Below are 25,660 nucleotides of genomic sequence, written 5' to 3' on the forward strand. Positions count from 1 at the left end.
GGTCTAGAATGTAAATTGAGAAGGATTTTTAACTTTTTATAAAACTACATAGCTTAGTCTTCTAAAATGTTTAGGAAAGTTATTGTACTTTTAGTTTAAGTAGACGTTAGGGTGGTTCTAGTTTTGAGAAGATCTAAAACTTAACTTTTTAGCAGTTCGAAATAGAGCTTGACTGTCTTCAATGAAATTGTGGAACAACACATTTTAAGCTTGAGCTTGTGCGACCACCCCTGGCTGCTACTCCGTTATCGATCTGGACTAGCTGAAGTTGCACAGGGAATCAGTAGATAATTATGCTTGGGAATAGCGAAACATCTTTCAATGTGCAACTCCTGGTAATCCCAAGGTTTGATCAATACCGGCGCCGGCCAGGCCCGAACGTAGATCGCGGAAGGAAAGGGAAGGAATGGTTAGTCCGATACTTGCTTTTACTAGAGGCCGTATATACTACTGCGCACTCCACAAGTATCTCGGGAGGAGGACATTTGTCAGTAAGTATAGAAGTTGGATTCCAGTTCTTCTTTACCGACGCCAGAGAGGTGACTCTACTATCTGGACTAAATATCGATCCATCAACTCATGGACCGGGGACCAACGGCTTTACGTGACCACAGATTTATTCACCTCAGAAAAATCTCAACGACCTCGGCTGGAATTGAACCCAGTCCAACTGGAATGAGTGGCGGTCACGCTTACCACTCAACCACCGGCGCCGTCTGAAATTGTGGAACAACACATTTTACACGAATTTTGCTGAAAACACGCAAGCTCTATCTTTCATACTATCCAAAAATGTTAGTATTGAAACCGATACGATAAATCTAAATGTATGCATTAGGGCGTTCCTTAGAAAAACGGTTTTATTTATATAACATTTGCAGTTTTTATTTTACACTAAAGTAACCTTTGAACAACATGAAGACTATTTAATGGCGCATAGTTTATTCATATACCGCGCCTACTAAATAATTTTTGATTCAAGCTCATAACTATCACATAAAAAATAAATATAAATAAATTGTTTTTTAATATTATTATCTATGATCAGGGAAAAAATTAGAAATATCACTTCTGTAGATCAAATATTATACTTCGTAGTATACATCACAACAAAATACGATATTGCAATATCCTCTTTACTCAATTTACTCAAAAACTAGTTAACAATTTTATAGTGAGAACTGAACTATATCTTTTATAATGTACATCGTAAAACAACTTAAACATATTGAGGAATTCCACGAAAATCCGTCCTAAAATCTTCAAAATCGTGACCGACCATCTTATATTCCGATGAAACTTCACAAGCCTCACAGGTATAGAAGATTAAACATTGTCCACAGTCAACAAGATTATTTTGACTCAAGAGCATTTTTTTAAAAGGGCGTAGACGTTTTTACGTGCATTAGTTTCAATTGTTTTTGTTCGATTACCCTATTTGGACAACAAAACTGTTTAAGATTTTAAGTATCATTTTAAATCAAAATGAAATTAACCAAAATCTTCCAAAATGCGATAGTTTTCGAGATAATTGGAATTTTGCTCCAATTATGCTCTTTTTAGAAGTTATTCGCGTTACCCTATCATAAAATGCCAACAAATTAATGTTTATCGTTTTAAAGACGTAAAAGAAACTTTTTTAGTGTATTTGGATCACAGAGAAGGTTTCAATACAATAGTTTTCCAAATATCAACTTTTGACATATTTTTATAATTCATACTATTTTCAGTCAAAAAAACAATTTTATTTTTGAATTAGAATCATAACGCCATTTTAAATCAAAATCCTCATAACAAAAACTTTCTGCAATGTAATGGTACTCGAGATATTTCAAATTTCGTGTTAACAACACAATTATTTTGTTTTTTTTACGACGTTTACATAAGTTATTCGCATTTCTTCATCAACAACAATAGGTTTTTCGAAAGGCCCATAACATTTCCTGTAACGTTCTCGTTAACATCAAGGCGATATTGGAAACCATTTGAAAGTTACATGAAAATAACCAAAATATGATTCAACTATATAGTTTAATCATCAGACCATATGGTTAAACAATATTTTGAATGTTTTTATCTAGTTTTCAAATGGGTTACAATACCGCCTTGATGGCAAAGAGAAAGTTACGGGAAATGTTGTGGGCCTTTTGAAAAACCTATTGTTGTTGATGGAGAAACTTATGAAAAAGCCGTAATAAAACAAAATAATTGTGTTATTATAACAAAATTTAAAGTATCTCGGGAACTATCACATTTCAGAAAATTTTAGTTTATTGCATTTTAATTTAAAATAGCGTTTAGAATCACATTTAAAAATAAAATTATACTTTTGACTGCAAATAGTATGAATTATAAAAATATCTTAAAAGTTGTTGTAAACATTAGATGATTGATGGGGTAACGCGAAATTTTAAAAAGGGCATAACTTTCGATCTATTTCTCGGATCTTTATAAAAATTTGGAAAAACATTCTCAAGGAGTTATACTTTCAGATAAAGTAACAAAAAATTTCGATTTTATGAAAAATGAAAAAGTAGTTGGGGGTGGGCGTAGCGTATTGGTAAATCGATTGCCTTGTACGCAGCGCACCTGGGTTCGAGTCCCTACCCCGCACATGGGGTTAGAAATTTTTCATAAGAGATTTTTCTGATCCGAAGAGACGAATGACCTTAAGGTTAAAACCTCTATAATCGAAATAAAAAAGTAGTTAACCACTTAATAAAAATATGCTCAGTTGCTAAATTTGACAATATCTTCTCACAAATTGAGTTTTATTTTATTTTGAGATGATTATGAATTTCATCGGTTTAGTTTTCGATAAAGATACACTGAAGAAAATCAGTTTTGACAAGGAAAAGTTTTTTTTTAAATAGTTTTTTTTCCTTGAAAGTGCCCAACTTGAATTTTTGACGGTAGGTAGGGAACATAATTATCTATCTTGAAACAAAATTTCATCAAAATCAAAAATGGGGTTTCTTTGTGAATCGACTTTAAATTTTTTAAATCAATATTATTCAGTGTAGGAGTCAATAAAGAATATTTTTAATATTTTTATTCGAAAGCTTGACTAATTTTGTGAAAACCACTCCTACAACATTTTTTGTAGGATTTGTCATTTTTAGACAATAGCCATTTTAAAAAAAATGGTAAACAAAAGTTTGGCCCTTTTCAACAGGCAGTCTAGATCATTTTTGGAAAAACAAAATATGCAATATACATACATATATCATATACAGAAAGTATCATTAGAATCTGAGAGGGTGCTGCCAACTCTGAATACGATTTGGCGCGAAATTCGTCTATTTATTTATTTATTTATTTATTCGTTTATTTATTTATTTATTTATTTATTTATTTATTTGTTTATTTATTTATTTATTTATTTATTTATTTATTTATTTATTTATTTACTTATTTATTTATTTATTTATTTATTTATTTATTTATTTATTTATTTATTTATTTATTTATTTATTTATTTATTTATTTATTTATTTATTTATTTATTTATTTATTTATTTATTTATTTATTTATTTATTTATTTATTTATTTATTTATTTATTTATTTATTTATTTATTTATTTATTTATTTATTTATTTATTTATTACGTCCATTGGACTTTAGAGTGTAGATGGACAGTCAGGATTGGAAAAATCCCATCTGAGTTGGACACCTTTCTCAGATGGGCGCAAAACCACCATTTTTTTAAAATCACAAACACATACAATAATAATAACTACAATTCATCACAAATCTTCACATTAAAAAATAATATCAAAACACAGCAGATCGTCCAATTTTGACGGCAAAGCGGCTGGACGGTTCACCAAATTCGAAGAGGCGGTAAATATTTTGACATGGATATAAAATGAAAGAAAATGTACAAGGTAGAATAAAATCTATATTTGTTGATAATTTAAACACATTTCCACCATTTGCAATACTGGTTTTAAAAGAACGAAGAAGAAAACAGTAGCTAAGAACAATATTGGTGGATTCTCGTCTGCAACGACGCTCTGCCTTTGATGACAAACTAAGTCAAATATAATAATTTTTTATGAACACAAGAAAACATATTCCTTCTTAGCTGGTTACATACTTTAAAATTCATGAAAAATACTTCAATGTATAGAGTGAATGGACGAGTAGGGGTAGAGATGAATCAGGGCGCTGTTACCACGCAGTAGCATTATCAGTCCTAAACAGTAAGCTCCCGATTTTCCTCCAACAAGTGCTGCAGCAGCGGTGGCAGCGTGCTTCGTAAATTCGCTCAAGCTTGCAATAAATATTTACTCCAGTTGTTCATGAAGCGGATTAAAACATCAATCAGCCACCGGCAGTAGTAGCAAAACGCTTTTGTCGCTTAAAACACACATTAAACATGCTCGGAAATGATAAAATATTCATGTAGGGTTTATAATTTCATTAACATTGACCGTTCTACTCTATTAATGTTGGTGATAATATTTCCGCTCAAATAGTTTGTCTTCAGATACAAAGCGAATGAAAGGGTGTTTTAGTCTCCTAATTTCGGGAAGGACTAAACCGGATAACGAAGGATTCTAAATAAATGAGCCAAACCAAATTATGTCAAAAGGATTAGCATCCAGATTTAGCCGTAAAAGATTGCTTGTTTAACGGTTCCAAGGCTTCGAATCGTGAAAAATGATTGGGCGGGATAATTAAATTGCTGTTTAAGCTGTAAACCCGTTATCCAAGATTGAAAATGTCAAAGGTGCTATCATCATTATTCGTGACTTCAGTTTCAGAACCTAAATCGAAATATTTTACCGTTTCTTGAGAACACTAAGGCAATCTGAGCAGGATAGAAAAAATTAACTACATTGTAATAAATTAATCGATTATTCGATAGACTGTTATTATACTCACCGTTGATTGTCAATCAGCTCGATGAGACTGTTCTCGAATTCGCAGTTGTTCATCAGCAGCCCGGGAGAGGGAGTGGGTGTGTTTTCTCCTTCCGTAGAGGTTGAAGTGTCAAGCGATTCCATCTCAGCATCGTCAATGCAACGTAGCAGTGCACCGCGCACCGAAACGTACAGGTTGGACAGGTCTTGCATTTTTTCATTTTGGCGCAAGTTCTGAACAACACTAATCGCGATCTTGTGGTCCGATTCAATCAACAGCAGTAGTTGGAACATTAGCTTGTATAAACCGCGCCCAAGGTCTATCAAAAGCTCCGTTGTGGCGGGATCAGTAGATATAGAAGTGATGAGGTTCGATCCGGTGCCTTCGTTTGCCGAGTCAATGTCAGACGAAAATAAAGCTAACTTGCAAGATGTTTTGACGGCATCCAAACTATCAAGAACTGTGTCTTTCCTATCGAAGAAAGTTTCCAAGTGCTCTTGAACTTCTAAAACGCCATATCTTAAATTTTCAAACAGTCTAGGAGTTGTCACTAGAGTTTGATGATACCATATTTTGGGCGGTTCGCCTCTGGAGGAGAGCAAATCGGATAAAACGGATATACGGTGACCTAATTGTACTCCCGTTCCAGTAAAGTATCGCATGCACTCTTTTGAAATGGAGATCGATCTGTGCGATAGTTCTTTGATCAATTTGAACAGCTGACTCAAGAGATCGGGGGCATGACCGGATGGTTGATTCACCAACAAACCAACAAGATTTCTTCTCCAAACCTCTTCACTTTCGTCCCGAATCGACGCACGGAAAGATAACAAACCGGGCAAATGAGGAGATGCATTACACGGAGTTATGTCGCCGAGATCTCCAGCACTGGATCCGCTAGTATCACTACGAGACACCGAATCCCTGCGATGCCTTCGCTCCCTCAAGCTCAAACTTGTCGGCGGTCCACTGAGATAGGAGGTTTTCGAGAAGATCGGACGTTGTTCCTCGTCTAAGGGAGACTCAGATTCTACTTCTTCATCGCTGGAGTCATCCGCAGTCGGTCTCTTACGCCGATTCAGAACCGGAGTCCTCTCGCTTAAGCTCTCGTCGATGTTGGAGTGCGTCTTAGTGACGGACAGTGGTTCACTGTCACCTTCCGAAAGTGGTCTTCTCCGGACTCCCCAGTTGAAGTTATCAGTCGATTCACCTTCGATACTTTCGCTTTCATATTCGAGAAAGTCGAAATCTTTGAAGACACCAAAGTCAGGAGGCCCGTCGTCTCGTTTGGATCCACCGCTAAGATCCTGTTGGGCTCCGGATGTTTCATCCGTACTCGAGGCAGCGGATGACTGTCGTTCGAGCAGATCCGATGATTGGCTGAAGATTACCTGTAGGAGTTGGAAAAAAATAAATGTTTAGTTTTAGTGGTACAGAAAGGGACGAAGCATATTGATGCGTAGAGAAAGCAAATTGAATCCAGTGCTCAAAAGTGCTATTGCCTATTATTTATAATGACTAGTGTTTACGACAATATGTGCTGTGCTAGAAGATTGATATGAAACTCGTTTGATATCGTTTCAGTAAGCATATGTGAAACGCGTACGACACATCACAAGACTGGTGAAAGGTTCCGTCTTCTTGGGTGAATTTCATTTACAAATCTCTTCTGTTTATATGGAATATTCATGAATCATCGATCACACGCAGCTAATGGCAAGAGCAATGGAAAAGGAGCTGCTTAATTAATAGCTCTAGACTATGCGTCGCACCTCGATGATTGATTATCCTTCGTTTCTTGGTTCTATGCTGCTGTATCAGAGTGGTCTTGCAGTTTTAGGAGTATTTAAATTATTAAATGGAATGATATGGAAATTATGGCAAGCTGTCAAGTCGCCCAAGCTGAAAAGGGGAAAGGTCGACCGGGTCTGCGGGAGTATGAACAATTCGTATAAGCGAGAATCTGATTTGATAGGAGCGATTTGCTTATTGGTAACTCGGGGATCGTTTTTTTTTTAAAAAAAAGAAAAGTATACAAGGAAAGCAAAATCCAATTATAATGTTTCTATAAGCTTACGTTTTGGTAGAGATTTTTTCAAGATCTTTGCTAATTCGTCGCAAACGTCTAACCAAAGGTGACCTAACCCTGGTAAAGAAAAGTCTTGCGCCATTTTCTTCATAATACTTAGACAGACCTATAGCTGTTTTGTTGTTTTAATATTTGGAGCTGATTTCATGTGAATTTAATTTAAATTAAATTTAAAATTTTGAGATTCGTTATTTAAGTGTAATATATGTCACACTATTTTCAGTTAAATGTGTGAATAAGAAAATCAAGACAGAATATTCATTACTATTTGACCTGTGCTAAGCCAAAGAATACAAAACGTTATCGCTTAAACTATTGCACTTCGTGCACTGTGAACCCAATTGAAAAATGTAATTTGAAAAAAACTTTTCCTTGTCCAAACTGATTTTTTTCAGCGTATTTTTATCGATAACTAAACCAATCAAAGTTGTAATCATCTCAGAATCCAATTTCCCAACTGCTAGTTGCCTGATACATGCTAAAAGTACCAGTAACGAATTTAGTATATATTCATAACAAACTTTAATGAAGACTGGAAGAGTGGAATACCTGAAGATTAGTAGACTGGTAGACTGGAAGATTGGAAGACTGGAAGACTGAAAGACTGGAAGACTGGAAGACTGGAAGACTGGAAGACTGGAAGAATGGAAGAATGGAAGACTGGAAGACTGGAAGACTGGAAGACTGGAAGACTAGAAGACTGGAAGACTGGAAGACTGGAAGACTGGAAGACTGGATGGCTGGAAGATTGGAAGACTGGATGGCTGGAAGACTGGAAGACTGAAAGACTGCAGTTCAGTTGTTCATCTCAAAAATGTAAAATTTTATGAAACTATTGATAAACTTTTCTAAAATTTATTTTATGTCTGATGGAGCAGCAGCACAATACAAAAATAAGAAAAACTTCGCAAGCTTGTGTAGATTCCAGTCAAAGTATGAATTAAGCGCAGAATGGTATTTTTTTTGCAACATCTTATGGAAAAGAACTCTGTGATGCTACAGTTTCTAATCTCCTTCTAGTTTAAGTTACATGTTGTATGTGTTTCTGTTATTTTTCCATCATTTCATTTGACAATCGACTGTTAATAAGACGATCAATTTTGTGCTGCATTTTGTGACAATCAACCTTTGGTCATTCGAGCAGTTGTTGTAATTGATTATTTGTTTAGATTCGTGAGCCAGACTCAACATGGAATATCAATTGAAAGTCAGTGGTATTCGCCGTAATTTTGAAACTGAGCTGCTAATTGGTCAGTAATGAAAAGAAAAATAAATCACAAGTCATGTTTAGCATAGGGTAGTTTCGTGACATTTGCCACGTCGATACCGGTCTCTTTTCATCTCGTTTATGTTGGTTTGTTCTCCAAAGAATTAGAACGCCGAAGATGTCAAACAATGCTTTCATTTACCTACAAAAATATTACTGATCATTATGTGCGTCCAGCTGCATCGCTATGTCTTGAAAATGTTCAGTTACACGTAAAATTTCCATGAATGGAGCAATTTTTATGGTAAATCATGTATCAGTTAAATAGTTGGGACTTTTTAGAAAGTAGTCTGATCACGAACACTTCTATAATTTCAGAGAAAAATGTCGTCGTGTGGCATCTCACCCCGACAATTGGAATAGATGCTGCTCTTTCCCGAAATTACCCTAGTAGATAAAAGAGGCAATTGTTGTATCGTCTCACACTCATACTGCTACCATCATCTCAATCACTTTTCATTTATTTATATATTCATTTGTAAAGTGGATGCCTCTTACGGGGAACAGCCTTGGATTTTCGAGCAAATATACTCTGAGTATCCTTTACATGGAAGCCTGTTCCCAATCTGGTTTCTGTTGATAAAGACTTTGGGTGGTGAATGATGGAGTGTTGCATGGAGATGAAGGTGTTCGATTTTGCATGAAAATCCAGCTGCTTTGAAAATAAATCATTGAATGAGGCTTTTGAATATGAATGTTGGTTTGCGGTTTATTATTATTCTGAAAATTTGCATTTGGCAATGAAATTTCACATCGCCGACTCAGAATATAGTTATGGATAGGTTTATTCTTTATTAATAGGAAACAGATGGTTACATAGCATACACTAAATGTATTACAAAGTGTGGAAGTGGGAGCGAGAAGGATGGTAAATAATAATTCACCGCATACTGGCAACGTAAACTGTTATCAAAATATGAACTATACTGTACACTATATTATTTTAATTTATTGCCTCCCGTTCGTAATTTGCTTATGCTCGATTGCACAAGGGGTGAAGGGATGGTCAGTAAACATACTTTGAAAACAAATAATAAATGGATTAACGACCATTTGATGAGATGGCCTGCTTTGGAAAATCAAGTATTTTTTTACATTTCTTAGAAAAGCAATGTTATGATTCACTTTTCCAATGTAGGACAATGCACCACAGTGTTTTAAAACACTATTTTCGTGCTACACTCTTCACTTTAGAAGTATTGTTTATTCGGAGCTATGTTTGCCTTTACGAATGCGCTTAAAGAGGAATACACGTTTCAGTGATTAATTCACCTATAAGTGAAATACAATTTTAGTCATTTCGATAGAGACATCATGTCTTCCATAAAATTGTAACTTGTGTGATTGTAAACAAAATTGCAATGGCTGTGTGTACATATGTGTAAGGTTTTTTTTTGGGAAGAGTCTGCAAACAGGTACCTGAAATTATCACCCATAGGGAAGGGGTAGGCAGAAAACCGACCCACTGCAAGACCTGTCCAAGCACTTTCGCTACCTCTTTTCTTTGTGTCTCGATCTCCTCCGGAAGCACTAGATGCGGCAATTTCAGGTGAAGGCTGTGCTCATATACAACTCTCGGTCCCTAGCTGTTGCTACCAGTTCACTGATTTCGTTATAGCTCGTCACTGGACCGTACTCATACAGTTCATTTGTGCGAGTCTCTAGCAGATGTGTACAAGAACGATGTTTGCACCGTGTCCTATTCCTGTTCATTGGCTCCTAACGTGTCAAGGCTATATTCCTTGAGGTAGTACTTGTGCTGGTTCGATGAGTTAGAGTTAGCAAGTAGCAGAAGCACCGATTAGCGAGAACTCTCGCTAGCACGGTGATAGCTAGCACGCTGCACGGAGCTACCCGGCCTGGGTAACCCAGGTTACTAATAAGCATGCAAAATGCGTCTTAACGGCTACCTCATCAGCATTTGAGACGATTTAAATGCTATTTTAAAGTCGCTTTTGGAAAAAAAATATACGGATACATTACTGCCGTGCCATAAAAATGCTTTTTACTGCAGTTGTGCATTCAGAATGCTGCTTACTGACAAGAAGTTTTTAAACAGTTCTTTGAATGCTGATTAACAACAGTTATGCATAAAGAATGCTAATATACAACAAGAGGCATTTGAAATCCGAATTATATACTATTTTACTACATACACTAATGCTTGTTGGTTACCTGGATATAGCTCGACGTAGCAAAGTAGAAAAAATACAACGCGTCACACAGTGTCGCCTAGCCGGACAAAACCTCAAAATTTTGTGTTGGATTTTTCATAATTTTACATTTTTCTTTGTATGTAAATAGCTTGTATAGAGTCTTTTCAAAAGTCTTGAGGACGAAAGATAGATTTTTTATAGAGCTTCAAAGGTGAAATAGAACATCAATTCTTGAAAAAACTATATTCAAACCTATGTTATTCAAATGAAAATATATCTTTTTAGTTAAGATTCCGATTGGGGTTGAACGGTTATTCACTGGACGTATACTTGTCATTAGTCGATATAAGCCTTCCTTCTCGCTCAGACATGAAGAACAAATAAGATATCGTACATTAAACTCAAATTATAATGTTCAAAGTGGTTGTACTTTTTTTGAAACAGTTCGGAAAGATCGCTTGTAGTTAATGCTACTTGAAAATTAGTGAACCTTCCGAAAATGAATATCTTATTTTGCCCCTTTCTGCCCGAGGTATGAAAAAAATGATTTTTCAAGATATGGCTGCAAGAGACGCATGGTAGTGGTTGATTAACGAACATACTATTGAGCTAAACCTAACCGTTATTTCACAAAAATGTTTAGTTTGTTGAGTACTGTTACATAACCATGCTCTGCTGGCCCCATGCAAAACTGACTTAGACATCACTTCGTTGAAAGTTTAATAACTTCTTTCAACAAAGCCTCATTGACTAGCAGTCTTCGACAAAGTTGAAGAGAATTAATATACCTTTCTTATTTTCACTTCCAGTGACGATACGATGCATATAGTGCAACCTAGCGGTGAAAATGCGAGCTAGTGGATTGTCGAAAAATTCCATACAAATTTCAGGCACGTTGGTCCGGTAGCTAGACTTGTTCGATTTGCTTCAAATTTGGAGCAAGTACTCCTGGTGGGACTAGGAATCGACTCAGGGGTGGGCCGATAGGGGTCATTTTTGTCACTCTAATACACACACACATGTATACACACATATATACATACACACATTTGGCGTTCTCCTCAGACTGAATCAAATAGTATAAATTACTCGGCCCTGCGGGTCTTGGTTATAAGGTCGAAATTCCGACGGATTGCATAACCTATTTATAAAAGAAATGCAAAATGGTGCGAAATCAACAGTTTCTAAAAGTCTATTTTGCTCAAAATATTGTTTTCGGTTTAATATATAATCTCGTCTTTTCATGCATTTGAAGGATATTTGGCATCAAATACGAATTCGATTTCTGAAATTTAATGGGCAGAGGGCCCACAAATAAATAAGAAATTCCCATATAAGCAGGGGGCTTAAATGCGAATTTCTTATGTGACCGGACGATTCATACTATATTTCCGTAAACATAAAACCGATCTGTACAAAATTTCATAGCACTCTATAAGAAAAATATACATTTCGTTTGAGACAAAGTTTGTAAAAATCGTCCCAAGCATCTGATATGAAACTAATGGGTTTTTTTTTTTTTTAATTTTGAAAGATGGTGATTTTTCCTGGCACTTCCAGAACCGTCTATGGTGGTCTATGTGGCCTACAAAATTTAGATGGGCCGTCAGTAACCTAGAACTGCAAATGGGAGATGTTTGGCTTCAAAAAATCCTTGTTGCATTCATCGCGGTATCAGTTTGAATAGTAGTTTTCTCTGTGACCACACTCCACAACCCGTAACTCCGCAACAGGAGGTCGGATCGAAATAAAATTTAATAACAGTTTTTGGGGACGCAACACCGTTCATTTGAGATTAAATTTGGTTAAATCGATCCAGTCATCACTGAGAAATCGTAACCGTTTTTTTTTTAATTTGGGTCCTTTCGCCGGGGCTTCCGGAACCATCGATGGTGGCCAAGGTGGTCAAAGAAACTTTGAATGGCTGTTAGTGACCTAGAACTACAAATCCAAGCAGTTGTGGATACATTTTGGAAAAATTTTCACCTTTTTACAGTCATCGCCATATACGTTGAAATCGGAATTTGCTGCGTGTTCGAACTCATCGCCCTGTGATTCCAGAACCGAAAGCCGAATCAATTAGAAATTCAATAACAGCTAGTGGGAACGCTGTACCTTTCGTTTGAGACCAAGTTTGTAAAAATCGGTGAATTATTCACTGAAAATAGGTATGACATTAACTTAGGGACTTGGCAAGTTCCCTGGGGGCATCAAGAACCGGCATAGGTGGCCAATGTGATCAAAGCGACTTCGATGGGTAATTAATGATCTAAACACACAAATCCAAGTAATGTTACACACATTTCAATATGTATTGCATCATTTGGACATCAGTTTATATGGGAATTTGCTGTGTGATCGTACTCTTCAACCCGAACTCTGGAACCGGAAGTCGGATCAATAAAAAATTCAATAGCGACCGATAGGAAGATTATACCTTTCATTTGAATCTAAAATTATTTGACACATACACTCATACATACATACATACACAGACATACAGACTTTTTCCGATCTCGACGAACTGAGTCGAATGATATAAGAGATTCGGCCTTGCGGGCCTCGGTTAACTCTCTAGAGCCCAATTTTTTATTTGTCTTGAAAAAACTTTTGTAGGTGGGTTTCGTGAAGAGAATAACGAAAATAATATTGATAATTCATGTAAGCAATGGATTTTTCATTAAAACCTTAAAATAAGTAGGCCGCCTAGAGGCGGTGTTGGGCACCTGGGCGAATAAAAAACAAAAACTTTTTTTCTTCTAGTTACTTGAACATAAGCGAATTCAGATGGTTTATATTTTGGATTCCACCAGAACGCAAATTACCTAAGTTAAAGAGTATTTCTCTAGTGCTTTGGTTGTTTAATTATTGACTTCTATTTTATAGTAGGGGAGACCAGTGTCTGCTGGCGATGGTTTCACTTATCATGTTTTATTTTTTAATTTAAGAAGATCATGTAAATGAGAATTTTCGAGATTCTTCAGGTAAAATTCCGAAGCAAACGAACAAAAAAGAACAAATTTTGTTTGTGGTTACGTATATTGTATATACGACCACAGAAAGTTCTTTTCGCGCGCTATCGAAAAATCTAGTCATTCGTAGAATAGCTTTGAACTAGCTCTAAATAACAAAAATGCTGAAATTTAAAGACTTCACCTAGGGTAATGAGCCTATTTTTGCCCTAACCATGTGAAGCCGGTGGTTAGAGCAGCGTTAGCCATCTTTGTTCAACGCATTGGAAAGCAAAGATACTAATGCCAATTCATACGCATCAATTGTATTCTGAGTAATTAATGAAATAGTGAGGCACCCTCCCTAATACGACTAAAATGGGCTCTTCACTCTAATATGCTCGAAAACTTAGCGTGAACGAAACAGAATGTAATGCAACATAAGTACATGGGAGAATGTATCACACAGTACTTGAAGTGCAGGACTATAAACAGCGCCATATGTCTAATACAAAAGGAGAAAAAAAGATTCCGCCAACTTACCCCAGATTCCCCTAAATATAATTAAATGATAAGGACATCCATATTCTAACAGCAGCATTAACCCAAAGAGTTTAAAACATGCTTCTTTTCAGCTAAAATTGCACATAAAGCTAGTTTCGGTACGATAAGTAATCACAAAAGACTGAAATTTTTTTTTCCCCAGGTGCCCAACACCGCCTTTAGGCGGGCAAAGTGTTTTACCAAAAAGTTAAACTTCCGAATTATTCCACTAAACCAATTCACATCTACAGTAAAATGCTACTAACAGACCACTCAAAAAATTTTTTTTTGGTTATTAAAATTTCCAAAAATAGTTAAAATTTATTTAATGAAGATTACCACTAAACACAAAATAGTTTTTTCCACGTTTCCATTGAATTTTCAACTTTGAGCTTCAATTGCCTTTAACAGAAAGCTACGATTATTCAGACAATGTATGTGTATGAAAGGTGTGAGCGTTGGGAAGAAATACTAGTGCGGATGACAACATACAATCATGTTTTAGAAGTTTTATTTAGATTTTTAAAGAGGTCGCCTAGAGGCGGTGTGGGAACTAGAGGGTTAAAAAGTAGAAATTCCGCCCGATTACATACCCTTTCTAGATGAGAAAGGCAAAACGTTAACCTAATTCACTAGACGCGAAACCATCGAATATATTCACAGGGTGTCTTTGGAGGAAGCGTTCGTATGAATATTCCTTACAATTTGATTAAAATTAAAACTAGGCATCGCTTACTATGATCTAAATAAAAAAATAATTTTATTACGCTGACATATGTACTCAAGCGTTGTATCTTCATGATAACACAAACCGTTTATCAAAAAGTATAATCAGAATGAGTGCAGAAAATCCGAAAGCAAAAACTTGGCCAACAAATCCCAGTCTCCCCTAACGAAATAGTCGTACTGTCTACAAACATTTAGTAAATTAACGAAATATTTCGTTTCAACCAGCAAACATAGTTTCGTTTCCTACGCTAAAATTCGTGCACTAAATATTTAAAATTACGCAAATTTTCGTTCATCAAGTCGCCATGCTTTTAATTCACAGAATAAAAGAATCCAACTATTTACAATGCGCGAAAAGACTCGAATCCACAGATGAACTTATTTTTAGCAGATTTACGAATAAATTGGTTCAGCGATACGATTTTTTGTGCAAAATTATTTTGGTGATTCTTCGGACAAAATTGTTCATATTACGAAAGCTACTCGTAAAAATTAAAAATACTTTCGTGTATTTCATCAAACTAATCGTTTGAACAATAAAACAGATGCGTAATAAGACAACAATTGTAGTGCCTTGGTTTTTATGAAAAAAAATCGTAACGAAAATGAAAACGTTTCCTAGAGGCGGACTATGAATGATTCATATTATGTACGGAAAATTCGTAAATTTTACAAACGCTTTCTGTACGAAACCCATTTATAGCAGATTTATGAATATATTTTCTCAGCGTTCTTAATACTGCAACATCCATAAATCAGCTGAACAATAAAGTCATGTTGAGTTGAATGATCGGGGCGTGCATAGCGTAGTTGGTAAATCAATTGCCTTGTACGCAGCTCACCTGAGTTCGATTCCCAACCCCGCACATAGGATTAATTTTTCTCAAAGATATTTCTCTAACCCGACAAAGAGGTGAATGAGTCTATGGTTACAACCTATATAATAAAAAAATGTTCAATGATCGCGTTAACTCGCTTCGGTTCCTTATAACCATCATACCAGCAGTTCCTTTTCAACAAAGTTTACTTATAGGTGTGAAAATATTATTTAACGCCTTGCAAGAAAAGATTGGAAGTTGAAGGAACCATCGCATCGATTCGTTTCGAAGAAACAATGTATAAAATAACAAAACCGGAACATAAACTACGTGCTCGAGTGAAGCGAACCTTTGATGCAAGCGAACTAATTTTTAATCTCGTTAGAAAAATATGTTCACCAAATGGGTTTACTTTCTGTTTGGAGCGACGAAACGTGTTGTTTCGATATTGATGAATCATTTCAACTTGGACCTTGGTGCTGTGACTGTGACAAAACAGTTTGAGCTTTCATCCCTCAATTTCAGCTAAAACGTTGGACAGAAATAGCTTTCGATGCTCTCACATACAGGTTCACATTGTTACAGGTTATTGAAACTGAATCGAGAAAAAATCATTGCAAAAAATCTTGCAACTTTTATAGTTACCTATAAAATAAATGTACGCAATAATTTAAAAAATTAGAAGTCAATCAATATTCACGTGCATTTACGGTAAGCAACATTCAAATTTAAAACCTTTACTGAACTCTTCGATATATTGCCTTTACTTTAATACAACACATTAGTGTGATAACCAACTAAACCGAGTAGATTTCATTTCACAGAACTGTCGAAACAACTTTAAGCATATTTTCTCCAAAAGTACTTGCAAGTTATTTTGCTGATCAAATTGAAAGTGTATATAACATAAATAAATACCTGCGCCGCAGCGAATGAAAACTTAAAGTAACAAACCGCAGCATCATACTAGTGCATGCATGTAGACTTGTTCCCTTTTCAAGTTAAAACAATGCTATTAGCAATTCGCAGCCCACGTGCCATCAATACGCAGTTATTTTTCGAAAAAGATACTAAGAAGGTTCTCACCACTGTAAAGCACTGAAACTCAATCAAGATCAATATCTGTTTGATTTGATGAGTACCTGGTGATTGGATACACAATCTTTATTTAATCCTATTTATCTATGCTATAATATAACACAAACTTATATAGTGCCAAAAAACACATTATCCGCCTTATAAAAACACAAAAGATCGCCTTGCAATGGATAGCTATTCTTTCATTCCTCCTCAATCACGAGAATAAAAAAATATTTTCATTCACCATTCATGGGGACGGAAACAATGCTCCTTATAGGGTCTTTGACAAAAGACGGTGTAATTTTCTGACGGAAACTGTGAACATCCTTTCAATAAAAATGAAATTAGAAAGCCCAATTTTCCTCTCCCTTTTCAACGACATAACTCAAGTGCCAGGAGACATGCTTTCTTATCGAAGCAAATTTATCATCGGCTACCCCCAACCCACCATCCATGGGTATTCAATTCATGGTTGCCACCATTCATGACTCCCGTGGTCTTCTTCTACAACTTTATTTTCGTAAGAGTGCGTGGGTATATGACCACCCGGCGTCACCAACCATATCCCTCGCCGTCAGGCGAGCAGATAAGAAATGTCTCCTACTATCAAACGTCATTTAATCATCGTTTTCACTTAATCCTCCGCCGAACTTCTTCATGAAGCTTAGATATCAATTTAGCGTTCACCGTCCCATTGAACCCCGTTTCGCTTGACAGTTAGTCGAATTGAGTGCGGCCTCGCCCTAAATCGCCACCAGTGGGTTCATATGGAAATAGCGTTAAACGAAGTGAGGTAGGTCAAAACATACACACCCGTTTCAATAAATTAGAGAGGAAAAACTTTTCTTGGGGAAGTTCCGTCTTCGGGTACAGTTTGCACTAGCGTGTCTTCTTCGACTCCACCGTACAGTGGTCCCATACCAAAAACACAATGTGAACAATATTTGCTGCCTTTCAATTATTTTCTTATGCTTAGATGTCTTCAGAAAAGGTTCATAAACCTTCATTACGCATCTAAATGGATTAGTACCATAATTTTATTTAAGGGGGTAATACATTTCTTTCCGTAATCTCCTGCAATTGTTTATTTGGTTCAAGTATGCTTACAACAACCAAGAACAGTTAAGTTGCCACGAAGAACTTGCGTTCAGTACATATTCACCAAACTATAGAAATCCCAAACAAAGTTATTTATCATGACGCCAGCAAAAATTGTAAGGGAAAGTGGTCGGTTGTCGGCACTGGTCGGTTATCGGCACCCCTATGTAGCTTTTGACAGAAACCAGATCTTTTTGCGCCGATTGCTGAAGCAAACAGACTCGAATGTTCTGTTCTACAACCAATATATTTTTTGAACAAGTGAAACTCTACTTAAAAGTTTTTTTTTTGATGATTTGCATAGTGTTACAGAAATAAGTAAATCGATCGAAAAAGTATGCGCATTGAATATTTACGATGTAAATTTATTCTATTTTGTGATTCAACATTGAATGGCACCGACATGTTCGCCACAAATTTTTTTTAATCAGTTCTCAAAAAGGTTTCTAAAATCGATTGTCGGCATCCCATTTTTTGTGTCAAATACTCTCAATAACCTAATCAATATGGGTATTTTCGAACGGGATTTACTAATAGATACCAGAGTTCGATCTTTGGCACCATTCTGAAAACCAGGAAGGCGACTTCCGGTTTAGCGTTTTACATTTACATGAAGAAAGCCCACTTGGTCGTGTTTACACCGCTAGGTAGCACTGTGTATACCAGATTGTCACGACCAGACAATTTGGTGGGGGGGGGGAGGGTTTAACCCTGCTCCTCCTTTGGCTGACCTCTATCTGTTCTGTCTGAAGCTTTGGTAAAAATGGAATGCCTGAAACTAACTTAATTGTAGTGAATGCGATCTATCAGTGCCTTAGCAGTGCGTAATATTCACACTAGTTTTTCACATACACGTATTGTGGTTATGATGAAGAATGATGTTCATAATGCCTTTGATGGTTGTTTAAATTAATAAATTTCCTTTTCCCTTTAAATCTTGATGATTATCATTCATGTTTTTCCATTTTTAGTAAATTTTCTTAGGGTGCCGACAACCGACAACATTTTTCAAAATGGTAAAAAAATATCATTTTACTAAACTGTTAATACATTTTTAAGTTGACAGAATAAATTAATTTCTTTCATAAGTTATTAGCTATATATCCCATATATTGTGCAATTGGAGTAATGTTGTGAGCCAAAACCAAAAGTGTGCTGACAACCGAACACATTCCCCTATCAATTGTGAGTTTTTGTGATTATGATGAGTTGAATCGCAGGTTTTCTCGTGAATTGGACTTCATTTTTCAACAACACGCGTCTCCGACAAGACGTTTAAATATAAATAAGCCACCGCCGTTTGAATAAAAGTCCTTGGTAGAATGATGAGCTGCGCAATATTCGAAAAAGTTAAGGGGTTACATACCTTTTTATTTTTCAAAAAATCGAATTTTTTTTATTACTGTATCTGAAAGTACAACTTCCTAACAATATTTTCCCAAATTTTCATAGAGAACCGGAAAATAGATCGAATGTTACAGCGCTTCCAAGCACGCTTCGTCTATTAAGAGCAAAACTTTAAACTCGATTTTCTCCAAATAACGAATTTCGCGCTAAATCGAATTGAGAGTTGGCAGCACCCTCTCATATTTTAATGAAACTTTCTGTACATAGAGACTATGTCACAAAAACCACTTTGCATACTTTGTTTTTCCAAAAATTATCCACACTGTCTTTTGAAAAAGGTCAAACATTTTTACCATTTTTTCCAAATGGCTTTAGTCTAAAAATGACAAATCCTATAAAAAATGGTGTAGGAGTGATTTTCACAAAATTAGTCCAATTTTTGAATAAAAATACAGAAAAAATTGTTCATTGACTCCCATAATGAAAAAATCGATTTTAAAAATTTAAAGTCGATTTACAGAAATCACCATCTTTGATTTGGATGAAATTTAGGACGATAGGTAATTATGTTCTCTACATACCATCAAAAATTCAAGTTGGGAACGTTCAAGGAAAAAAGTTATTTGAAAAAAAAAACATTTTCTTGTCCAAACTGAATTTTTTCAGTGAATTTTCATCGAATACTGAACCAACGAAAGTCATAATCATCTCAGAATCCAATAAAACTCAGTTGGGAGAAGATAGTCTAATTTAGCAACTGAGTATATTTTCATTACTCAAGAATCCCATGGAAAAGAGTTTATGTCATTAAACAAATATTCCATTATTACTTCTTTATTTACTTGTTTAGTTCTGTGGAAGGATCACGCAACAAACCCGTTAACGTACAAATGCTTGAGCCCTTCGCGATCATCCAAGGCACCTACATGCGCTATCTCGCAAGTTCTTAGTCGACCGTTACCGGTAGTAGACGTAGTTGAACGGCGCTACGCTTCAAGTATATATTTGATTAATTTAAGCCGCGCGCGTTTTTCGAAAAAAAAAGTCAGCATTATGTCGTGCAGTGTTCGATCGTGTTCAATTAGTGATGATCGTTTCCTATGGAAGTGCGAGTTTTGCAACAAATTGTATCACGGGGCCTGTGTAGGAGTGCAACGGCACCAAGAGCATCACATCATGTCTTTTATGATTCCTCTATGCTCGGATTGTCAGCATAATCTTAAAACGGGAATTGACACACGTAAAGTGCTTTTCCAACAGGAGCAGCTGTTTAATTTAATCAAGACGGAAACCGATTCCAATCTTCGAATGGCTGCCGACATTACAAAGTTGAACGCATTTGGTGAACTGTTCGACAACATTGATCACCAGCTAAAAGAAATGGTGACTAATGTAAATAATATCACCTGCGCGAAAGTTGATTATGCGGTGTCAACATTATCGCGCGCTATGGAAAACAACGCGGTCAATAAGGCCGATCAGCTCGTTGTTTTAAAAAAGCATATAACATCATTATTCAACATATCTATGGAATCCACATGGAAGCGCATTGAGGAGTACGTGTTGGAGCTCACAACTGACCTGACTCGAGAGGTAAAAAAAATATGCAGCAAAGTTCAGAATTTAAGCGTAACAACCATTGACATGGCGTCTCAATGCAACGAACATACCGGTAACCAGTCGTTTTCTGCTCGTGATGCTCTTGACGCAATAAAATCACAAGCCAGCGCTGTTTATATTTTTACCATATTTTGTTAACCATTTTTGTTAACGACCTATTGAGTTAATTTGTCAACAGTTTTTTCAGCATTTAATTAGCAAGGGACTGGAAGGTGAAGTATATTTTTCAATATTTAGAGCCATAGTACTCAAGGGAGAGCTAGGTGTTGAAAGGAGAAAGTTTAGAAAAGCGTGGAAGGATCATATATGCAAGCTTAGAGCTCACCGGCGACTTAACCCTTTGTCTGCTACCGTAGTGGTCAGGGTCTTTTGGCATTAGAAATGCGAATCACCTGAGTCTACGGCATGTCCGAACAAGCGTATAGTAACTTGTTACTTCATGCTGTCGGAACCGACAAAAAGTTAAGTCACGGTAAACTTCCACACTAAGCATTTGCGACGTTGAAACTCATTGAATGAGCCAGTTTTGTTTGTTCCCTCACCAATTGCCTGCCTGAGTGATTTTATTTTATCGACTATTGTGACTGTCTCAGCGTGTGTGACAATATGGTCACATGTGTTGCTGATTTGCACGGTGTCGGCAGCTTTCACCCAACGCTGCAACGATGAATCCCCATCACGGTAAGTTCTATTTTTACCATATTTTGTTAACCATTTTTGTTAACGACCTATTGAGTTAATTTGTCAACAGTTTTTTCAGCATTTAATTAGCAAGGGACTGGAAGGTGAAGTATATTTTTCAATATTTAGAGCCATAGTACTCAAGGGAGAGCTAGGTGTTGAAAGGAGAAAGTTTAGAAAAGCGTGGAAGGATCATATATGCAAGCTTAGAGCTCACCGGCGACTTAACCCTTTGTCTGCTACCGTAGTGGTCAGGGTCTTTTGGCATTAGAAATGCGAATCACCTGAGTCTACGGCATGTCCGAACAAGCGTATAGTAACATAGTAACTTGTTACTTCATGCTGTCGGAACCGACAAAAAGTTAAGTCACGGTAAACTTCCACACTAAGCATTTGCGACGTTGAAACTCATTGAATGAGCCAGTTTTGTTTGTTCCCTCACCAATTGCCTGCCTGAGTGATTTTATTTTATCGACTATTGTGACTGTCTCAGCGTGTGTGACAATATGGTCACATGTGTTGCTGATTTGCACGGTGTCGGCAGCTTTCACCCAACGCTGCAACGATGAATCCCCATCACGGTAAGTTCTATTTTTACCATATTTTGTTAACCATTAACCAGCGCTGTTGGCGATGATATTTTAGACGAAGTAAGGGCAATTGCCGCGACAATTAGTACCCTGGAAACCAGTGTTAATAATGCTCGTTTGACACCTGCGGTGTCTCCCCCCAGTCTGATGGACGAATTGATCGTCGTTTCAAATAAAACTGCTATCTCAGGTTCGCAGCATAATCAAGTGGCAAAAGATGGATGGCGCACACTTGCTTCGAAAAGAGTGTGGCGCTCCGACTGGTCAGAATATGACTTACGTAAGCAGCGTCGTATTAAACAACAAAAAGAGAAAGATAAAGCAGCAAAGAGTAAAAAATCGAGAAGAAAACAGGGTACAAGATACAGCAATATCAACAGTATTAACAATAACAACTACAACAACAAAGATAGCAAGTGCAATAAGAACAGGAACCGCAATAAGTACAACAATAACAATAATCACAACTACAACCAAAATAGAAACAACAACAAAAACAACAGCTACAAGTCCAATAATACCACCAACAACTTCAATAGAAACAGGCACAACATAAACAATAACGACCACAACGGAAACAGAAACAACAACATTAACAGCAGTAACAAAAACAGCAACAACAACAATAATCACAGAATAAGCAACTACAACAGAAACAGCAACAACAACTACAACAGAAATAACAACAACCACAACGAAAACAGAAACAGCAGTTACAGCAACAACAACAGAAACAGCATTTGCAATAGAAACAACAATGGTCTTAACAACAATCACCATAACAATCAACTTCATCTTGCTCCTGTGAACGTTCGTGTTTTCGCCAATTTTAACGCACTTTTCAGAGGCAGACCAGGACAAGCATGACGCAGCTGGTAACAGTACAATAGTTTTAAACAATATTTTTACGAATAACGAATCACAACCAACTTCTTCGAAAGCCACTGAAATTTTGGTTTACTGTCAAAATTTTAATAGAATGAGGAGCGCCGTAAAGCTGAACGAAATCCATAAGAATATATTAGGTTCCTCATTTTCGATAATTCTAGGTACCGAAACAAGTTGGAATGAGGATGTAAAAAGTGAAGAGGTTTTTGGTAGTGACTATAATGTTTTAGAGATGATCGTGATTTACGACTAACCCAAAGAATGTCAGGCGGAGGAGTTCTCATCGCAGTTTCATCTATATTTAATTCCGATCCTATTGTCTCACCAAAATTCAAAGAATTTGAACATGTATGGGTTAAAGCACATAACGTTGATGAAATCCACATTTTTGTCTCAGTGTAGTTTCCACCTGATCTAGCTTGCAAATCAACATATGAGATTTTCTTTCAAGCAGCTGAAGAAATAATCTCTAATTTTCCTCCAGAATTTAAAGTTCATATTTATGGTGATTCTAATCAGCGCAACTTAGATTTCATTCCTGACTCTGAAAATGAGAGCATTCTACTTCCTGTCGTTGGTGAAAACGAAACATTACAATATATGTTTGTAAAAATTGCATTGCTAGGATTCAATCAAATAAACCATATAAAAAATCAACACAATCGTTATTTAGATCAGCTATTAACAAACATTAATGAAGATTTCTGTGTTGATGAATCTCATTCTCCCTTATGGAAAAATGAAACGTTTCACACAGCAATAGAATTCTCTATTTTTGTGCACAAGAATCATAATTCCATTGATTGTGACTTCGAGGACGTCTTCCATTATAGAAAAGCAAATTATGAAAATAATAAATATAAATTAAGCAGTGCTAATTGGCAGTCCCTTTTAAAGAATCAAGAGAACATTGAATGTGCAGTGGAGATCTTTTATAATATTTTATGGCAAATAATACAGGAGGAAGTTCCACTCACGAAAAAACGACGAAATCATGCATCCAAAAATCCAGTTTGGTTCAACGAGGAAATTATTAATTTGCAAAATTGGAAGCAAAAAGCTCACAAAATTTACAGAAAACACAATAATCAGGATAATTTGGAAAAATACCTCAACATTCGTGACCAACTAACTTTGGCTATTTCTTCGGCACTAACTGTATATAATGCAAAAACTGAAAATGAGATCAAGTCATGCCCAAAAAACTTTTTAAGTACATCAAAACTAAGTTGAATTCATGCAACTTCCCATCATGTCTTTAGATGCGAAAGAGGGTGAAACTTCAAAAGATATTTGTAATCTCTTCGCAACATTTTTTCAAGAAACTTATTCTAACTATTCAGACAATGATCGTGACTTTGAATATTTTTCTTATTTTCCTGATTATTCAAGGGATGTTGGTGTCAGTCACATTAATGTTCAAGATATCTTGTCTGGTCTCAATGATCTAGATGCCACTAAAGGCTCAGGACCTGATGGAATTCCACCTGCTTTCATAAAGAATTTAGCAACTGAGCTTACGTTACCTTTATTCTGGCTGTTCAATAAGTCACTAGAATCTGGTATTTTCCCAAAAGATTGGAAAAAATCTTTTTAATACCTATTTATAAATCGGGTAAAAAATCTGATATTCGCAATTATCGTGGAATTGCCATTCTGTCTTGCTTTCCCAAACTTTTCGAATCCATCATAAATAAAACCATTTTCAACCAAGTCACACATAAAATAACCAATTCACAACATGGGTTTTTTAAAGGCCGTTCAACTAGTACAAACCTTTTAGAATTTGTTGATTACTCGTTAAATGCCATGGATAAAGGAAATCATATAGAAGCTCTTTACACTGACTTCAGCAAAGCTTTCGATAAGCTGGACATTCCCATGTTAATATTCAAGCTTGAAAAATTGGGAATCGAGATGAGACTCCTCAATTGGATTAAGTCGTATTTAACAGATCGTCAGCAAATAGTAAAATTCTATGAGATGAAATTTGATATAATTAAAGTTACTTCGGGGGTTCCTCAAGGTTCACACTTAGGGCCTCTTCTTTTCATTTTATATGTCAACGACATCTCTCTCATTTTACAAAACATTAAAATTCTCATATATGCGGATGATATGAAGCTATTTTTAGAAATTAGAAATAATAATGACTATAATGTTTTTCACAATGAAACACAAATCTTTTATACATGGTGTTGTAAATGTTTACTGGAATTAAATGTTAAAAAATGTAATCTCATGACTTTTAGCGGAAAAAAATTCACGGCCTCCGTGTCAATTGCATTAGGTAATCAAACCGTTCAGAAATGCGATAAAATAAGAGATTTAGGAGTTATCTTAGATAAAAAATTAAAATTTGTGGAACATTACAACCCAATTGTTCATAGAGCTAGTAATAAGCTTAATTTTATAAAACGCTTCGGATATCACTTTCAAGATCCTTACACAATTAAAACTCTTTACGTAGCATATGTTCGGTCTATTTCAGAATATTGTAGTATTGTTTGGTCACCATTCATAAAAAACACGAAGTGAGAATTGAGTCAATCCAAAAACAGTTTCTATTATATGCACTACGCAAGTTAAGATGGACAGTATTCCCTCTTCCATCTTATGAAGCACGTTGTATGTTGATAGACATTCAAACATTGAAAGAACGTCGGGACTATGTTATGATCTCGTTTCTAAACGATATCGTCATGCAGCGTATTGACTCATCTTACATATTGTCAAAATTAAATTTATATGCTCCTACTCGTCAATTACGCAATAGAAATTTGTTCGCGATAGGTCATCACCGTACAGACTATGCTAAATTCGGACCACTAAACCAGATGATGACTGTGTACAACGAGCATTGTGAAAGTATTGACCTTACCATGCCCCGAAAAAGTTTAAAACAGTTTTTCAACTCTTTACGGCATCATAG

The 25,660-nt window shown here is 36.0% G+C and overlaps 1 protein-coding gene across 6 annotated transcripts in view; it reads right to left on the reverse strand.

The window, feature by feature from the left end:
• Positions 1-25,660, reverse strand: part of LOC131689849 (protein furry) — a 411,320-nt gene that overhangs the window by 82,654 nt on the left and 303,006 nt on the right. For all 6 annotated transcript variants that reach the window (XM_058975189.1, XM_058975188.1, XM_058975187.1 and 3 more), the window contains one exon: positions 4,893-6,262. In XM_058975189.1, the coding sequence (XP_058831172.1) occupies positions 4,893-6,262 (1,370 nt within the window). The remainder of the gene's footprint in view (positions 1-4,892; positions 6,263-25,660) is intronic.

Source organism: Topomyia yanbarensis, chromosome 3, assembly GCF_030247195.1.
Source record: "Topomyia yanbarensis strain Yona2022 chromosome 3, ASM3024719v1, whole genome shotgun sequence".
In the NCBI taxonomy this organism is placed as follows: domain Eukaryota; kingdom Metazoa; phylum Arthropoda; class Insecta; order Diptera; family Culicidae; genus Topomyia; species Topomyia yanbarensis.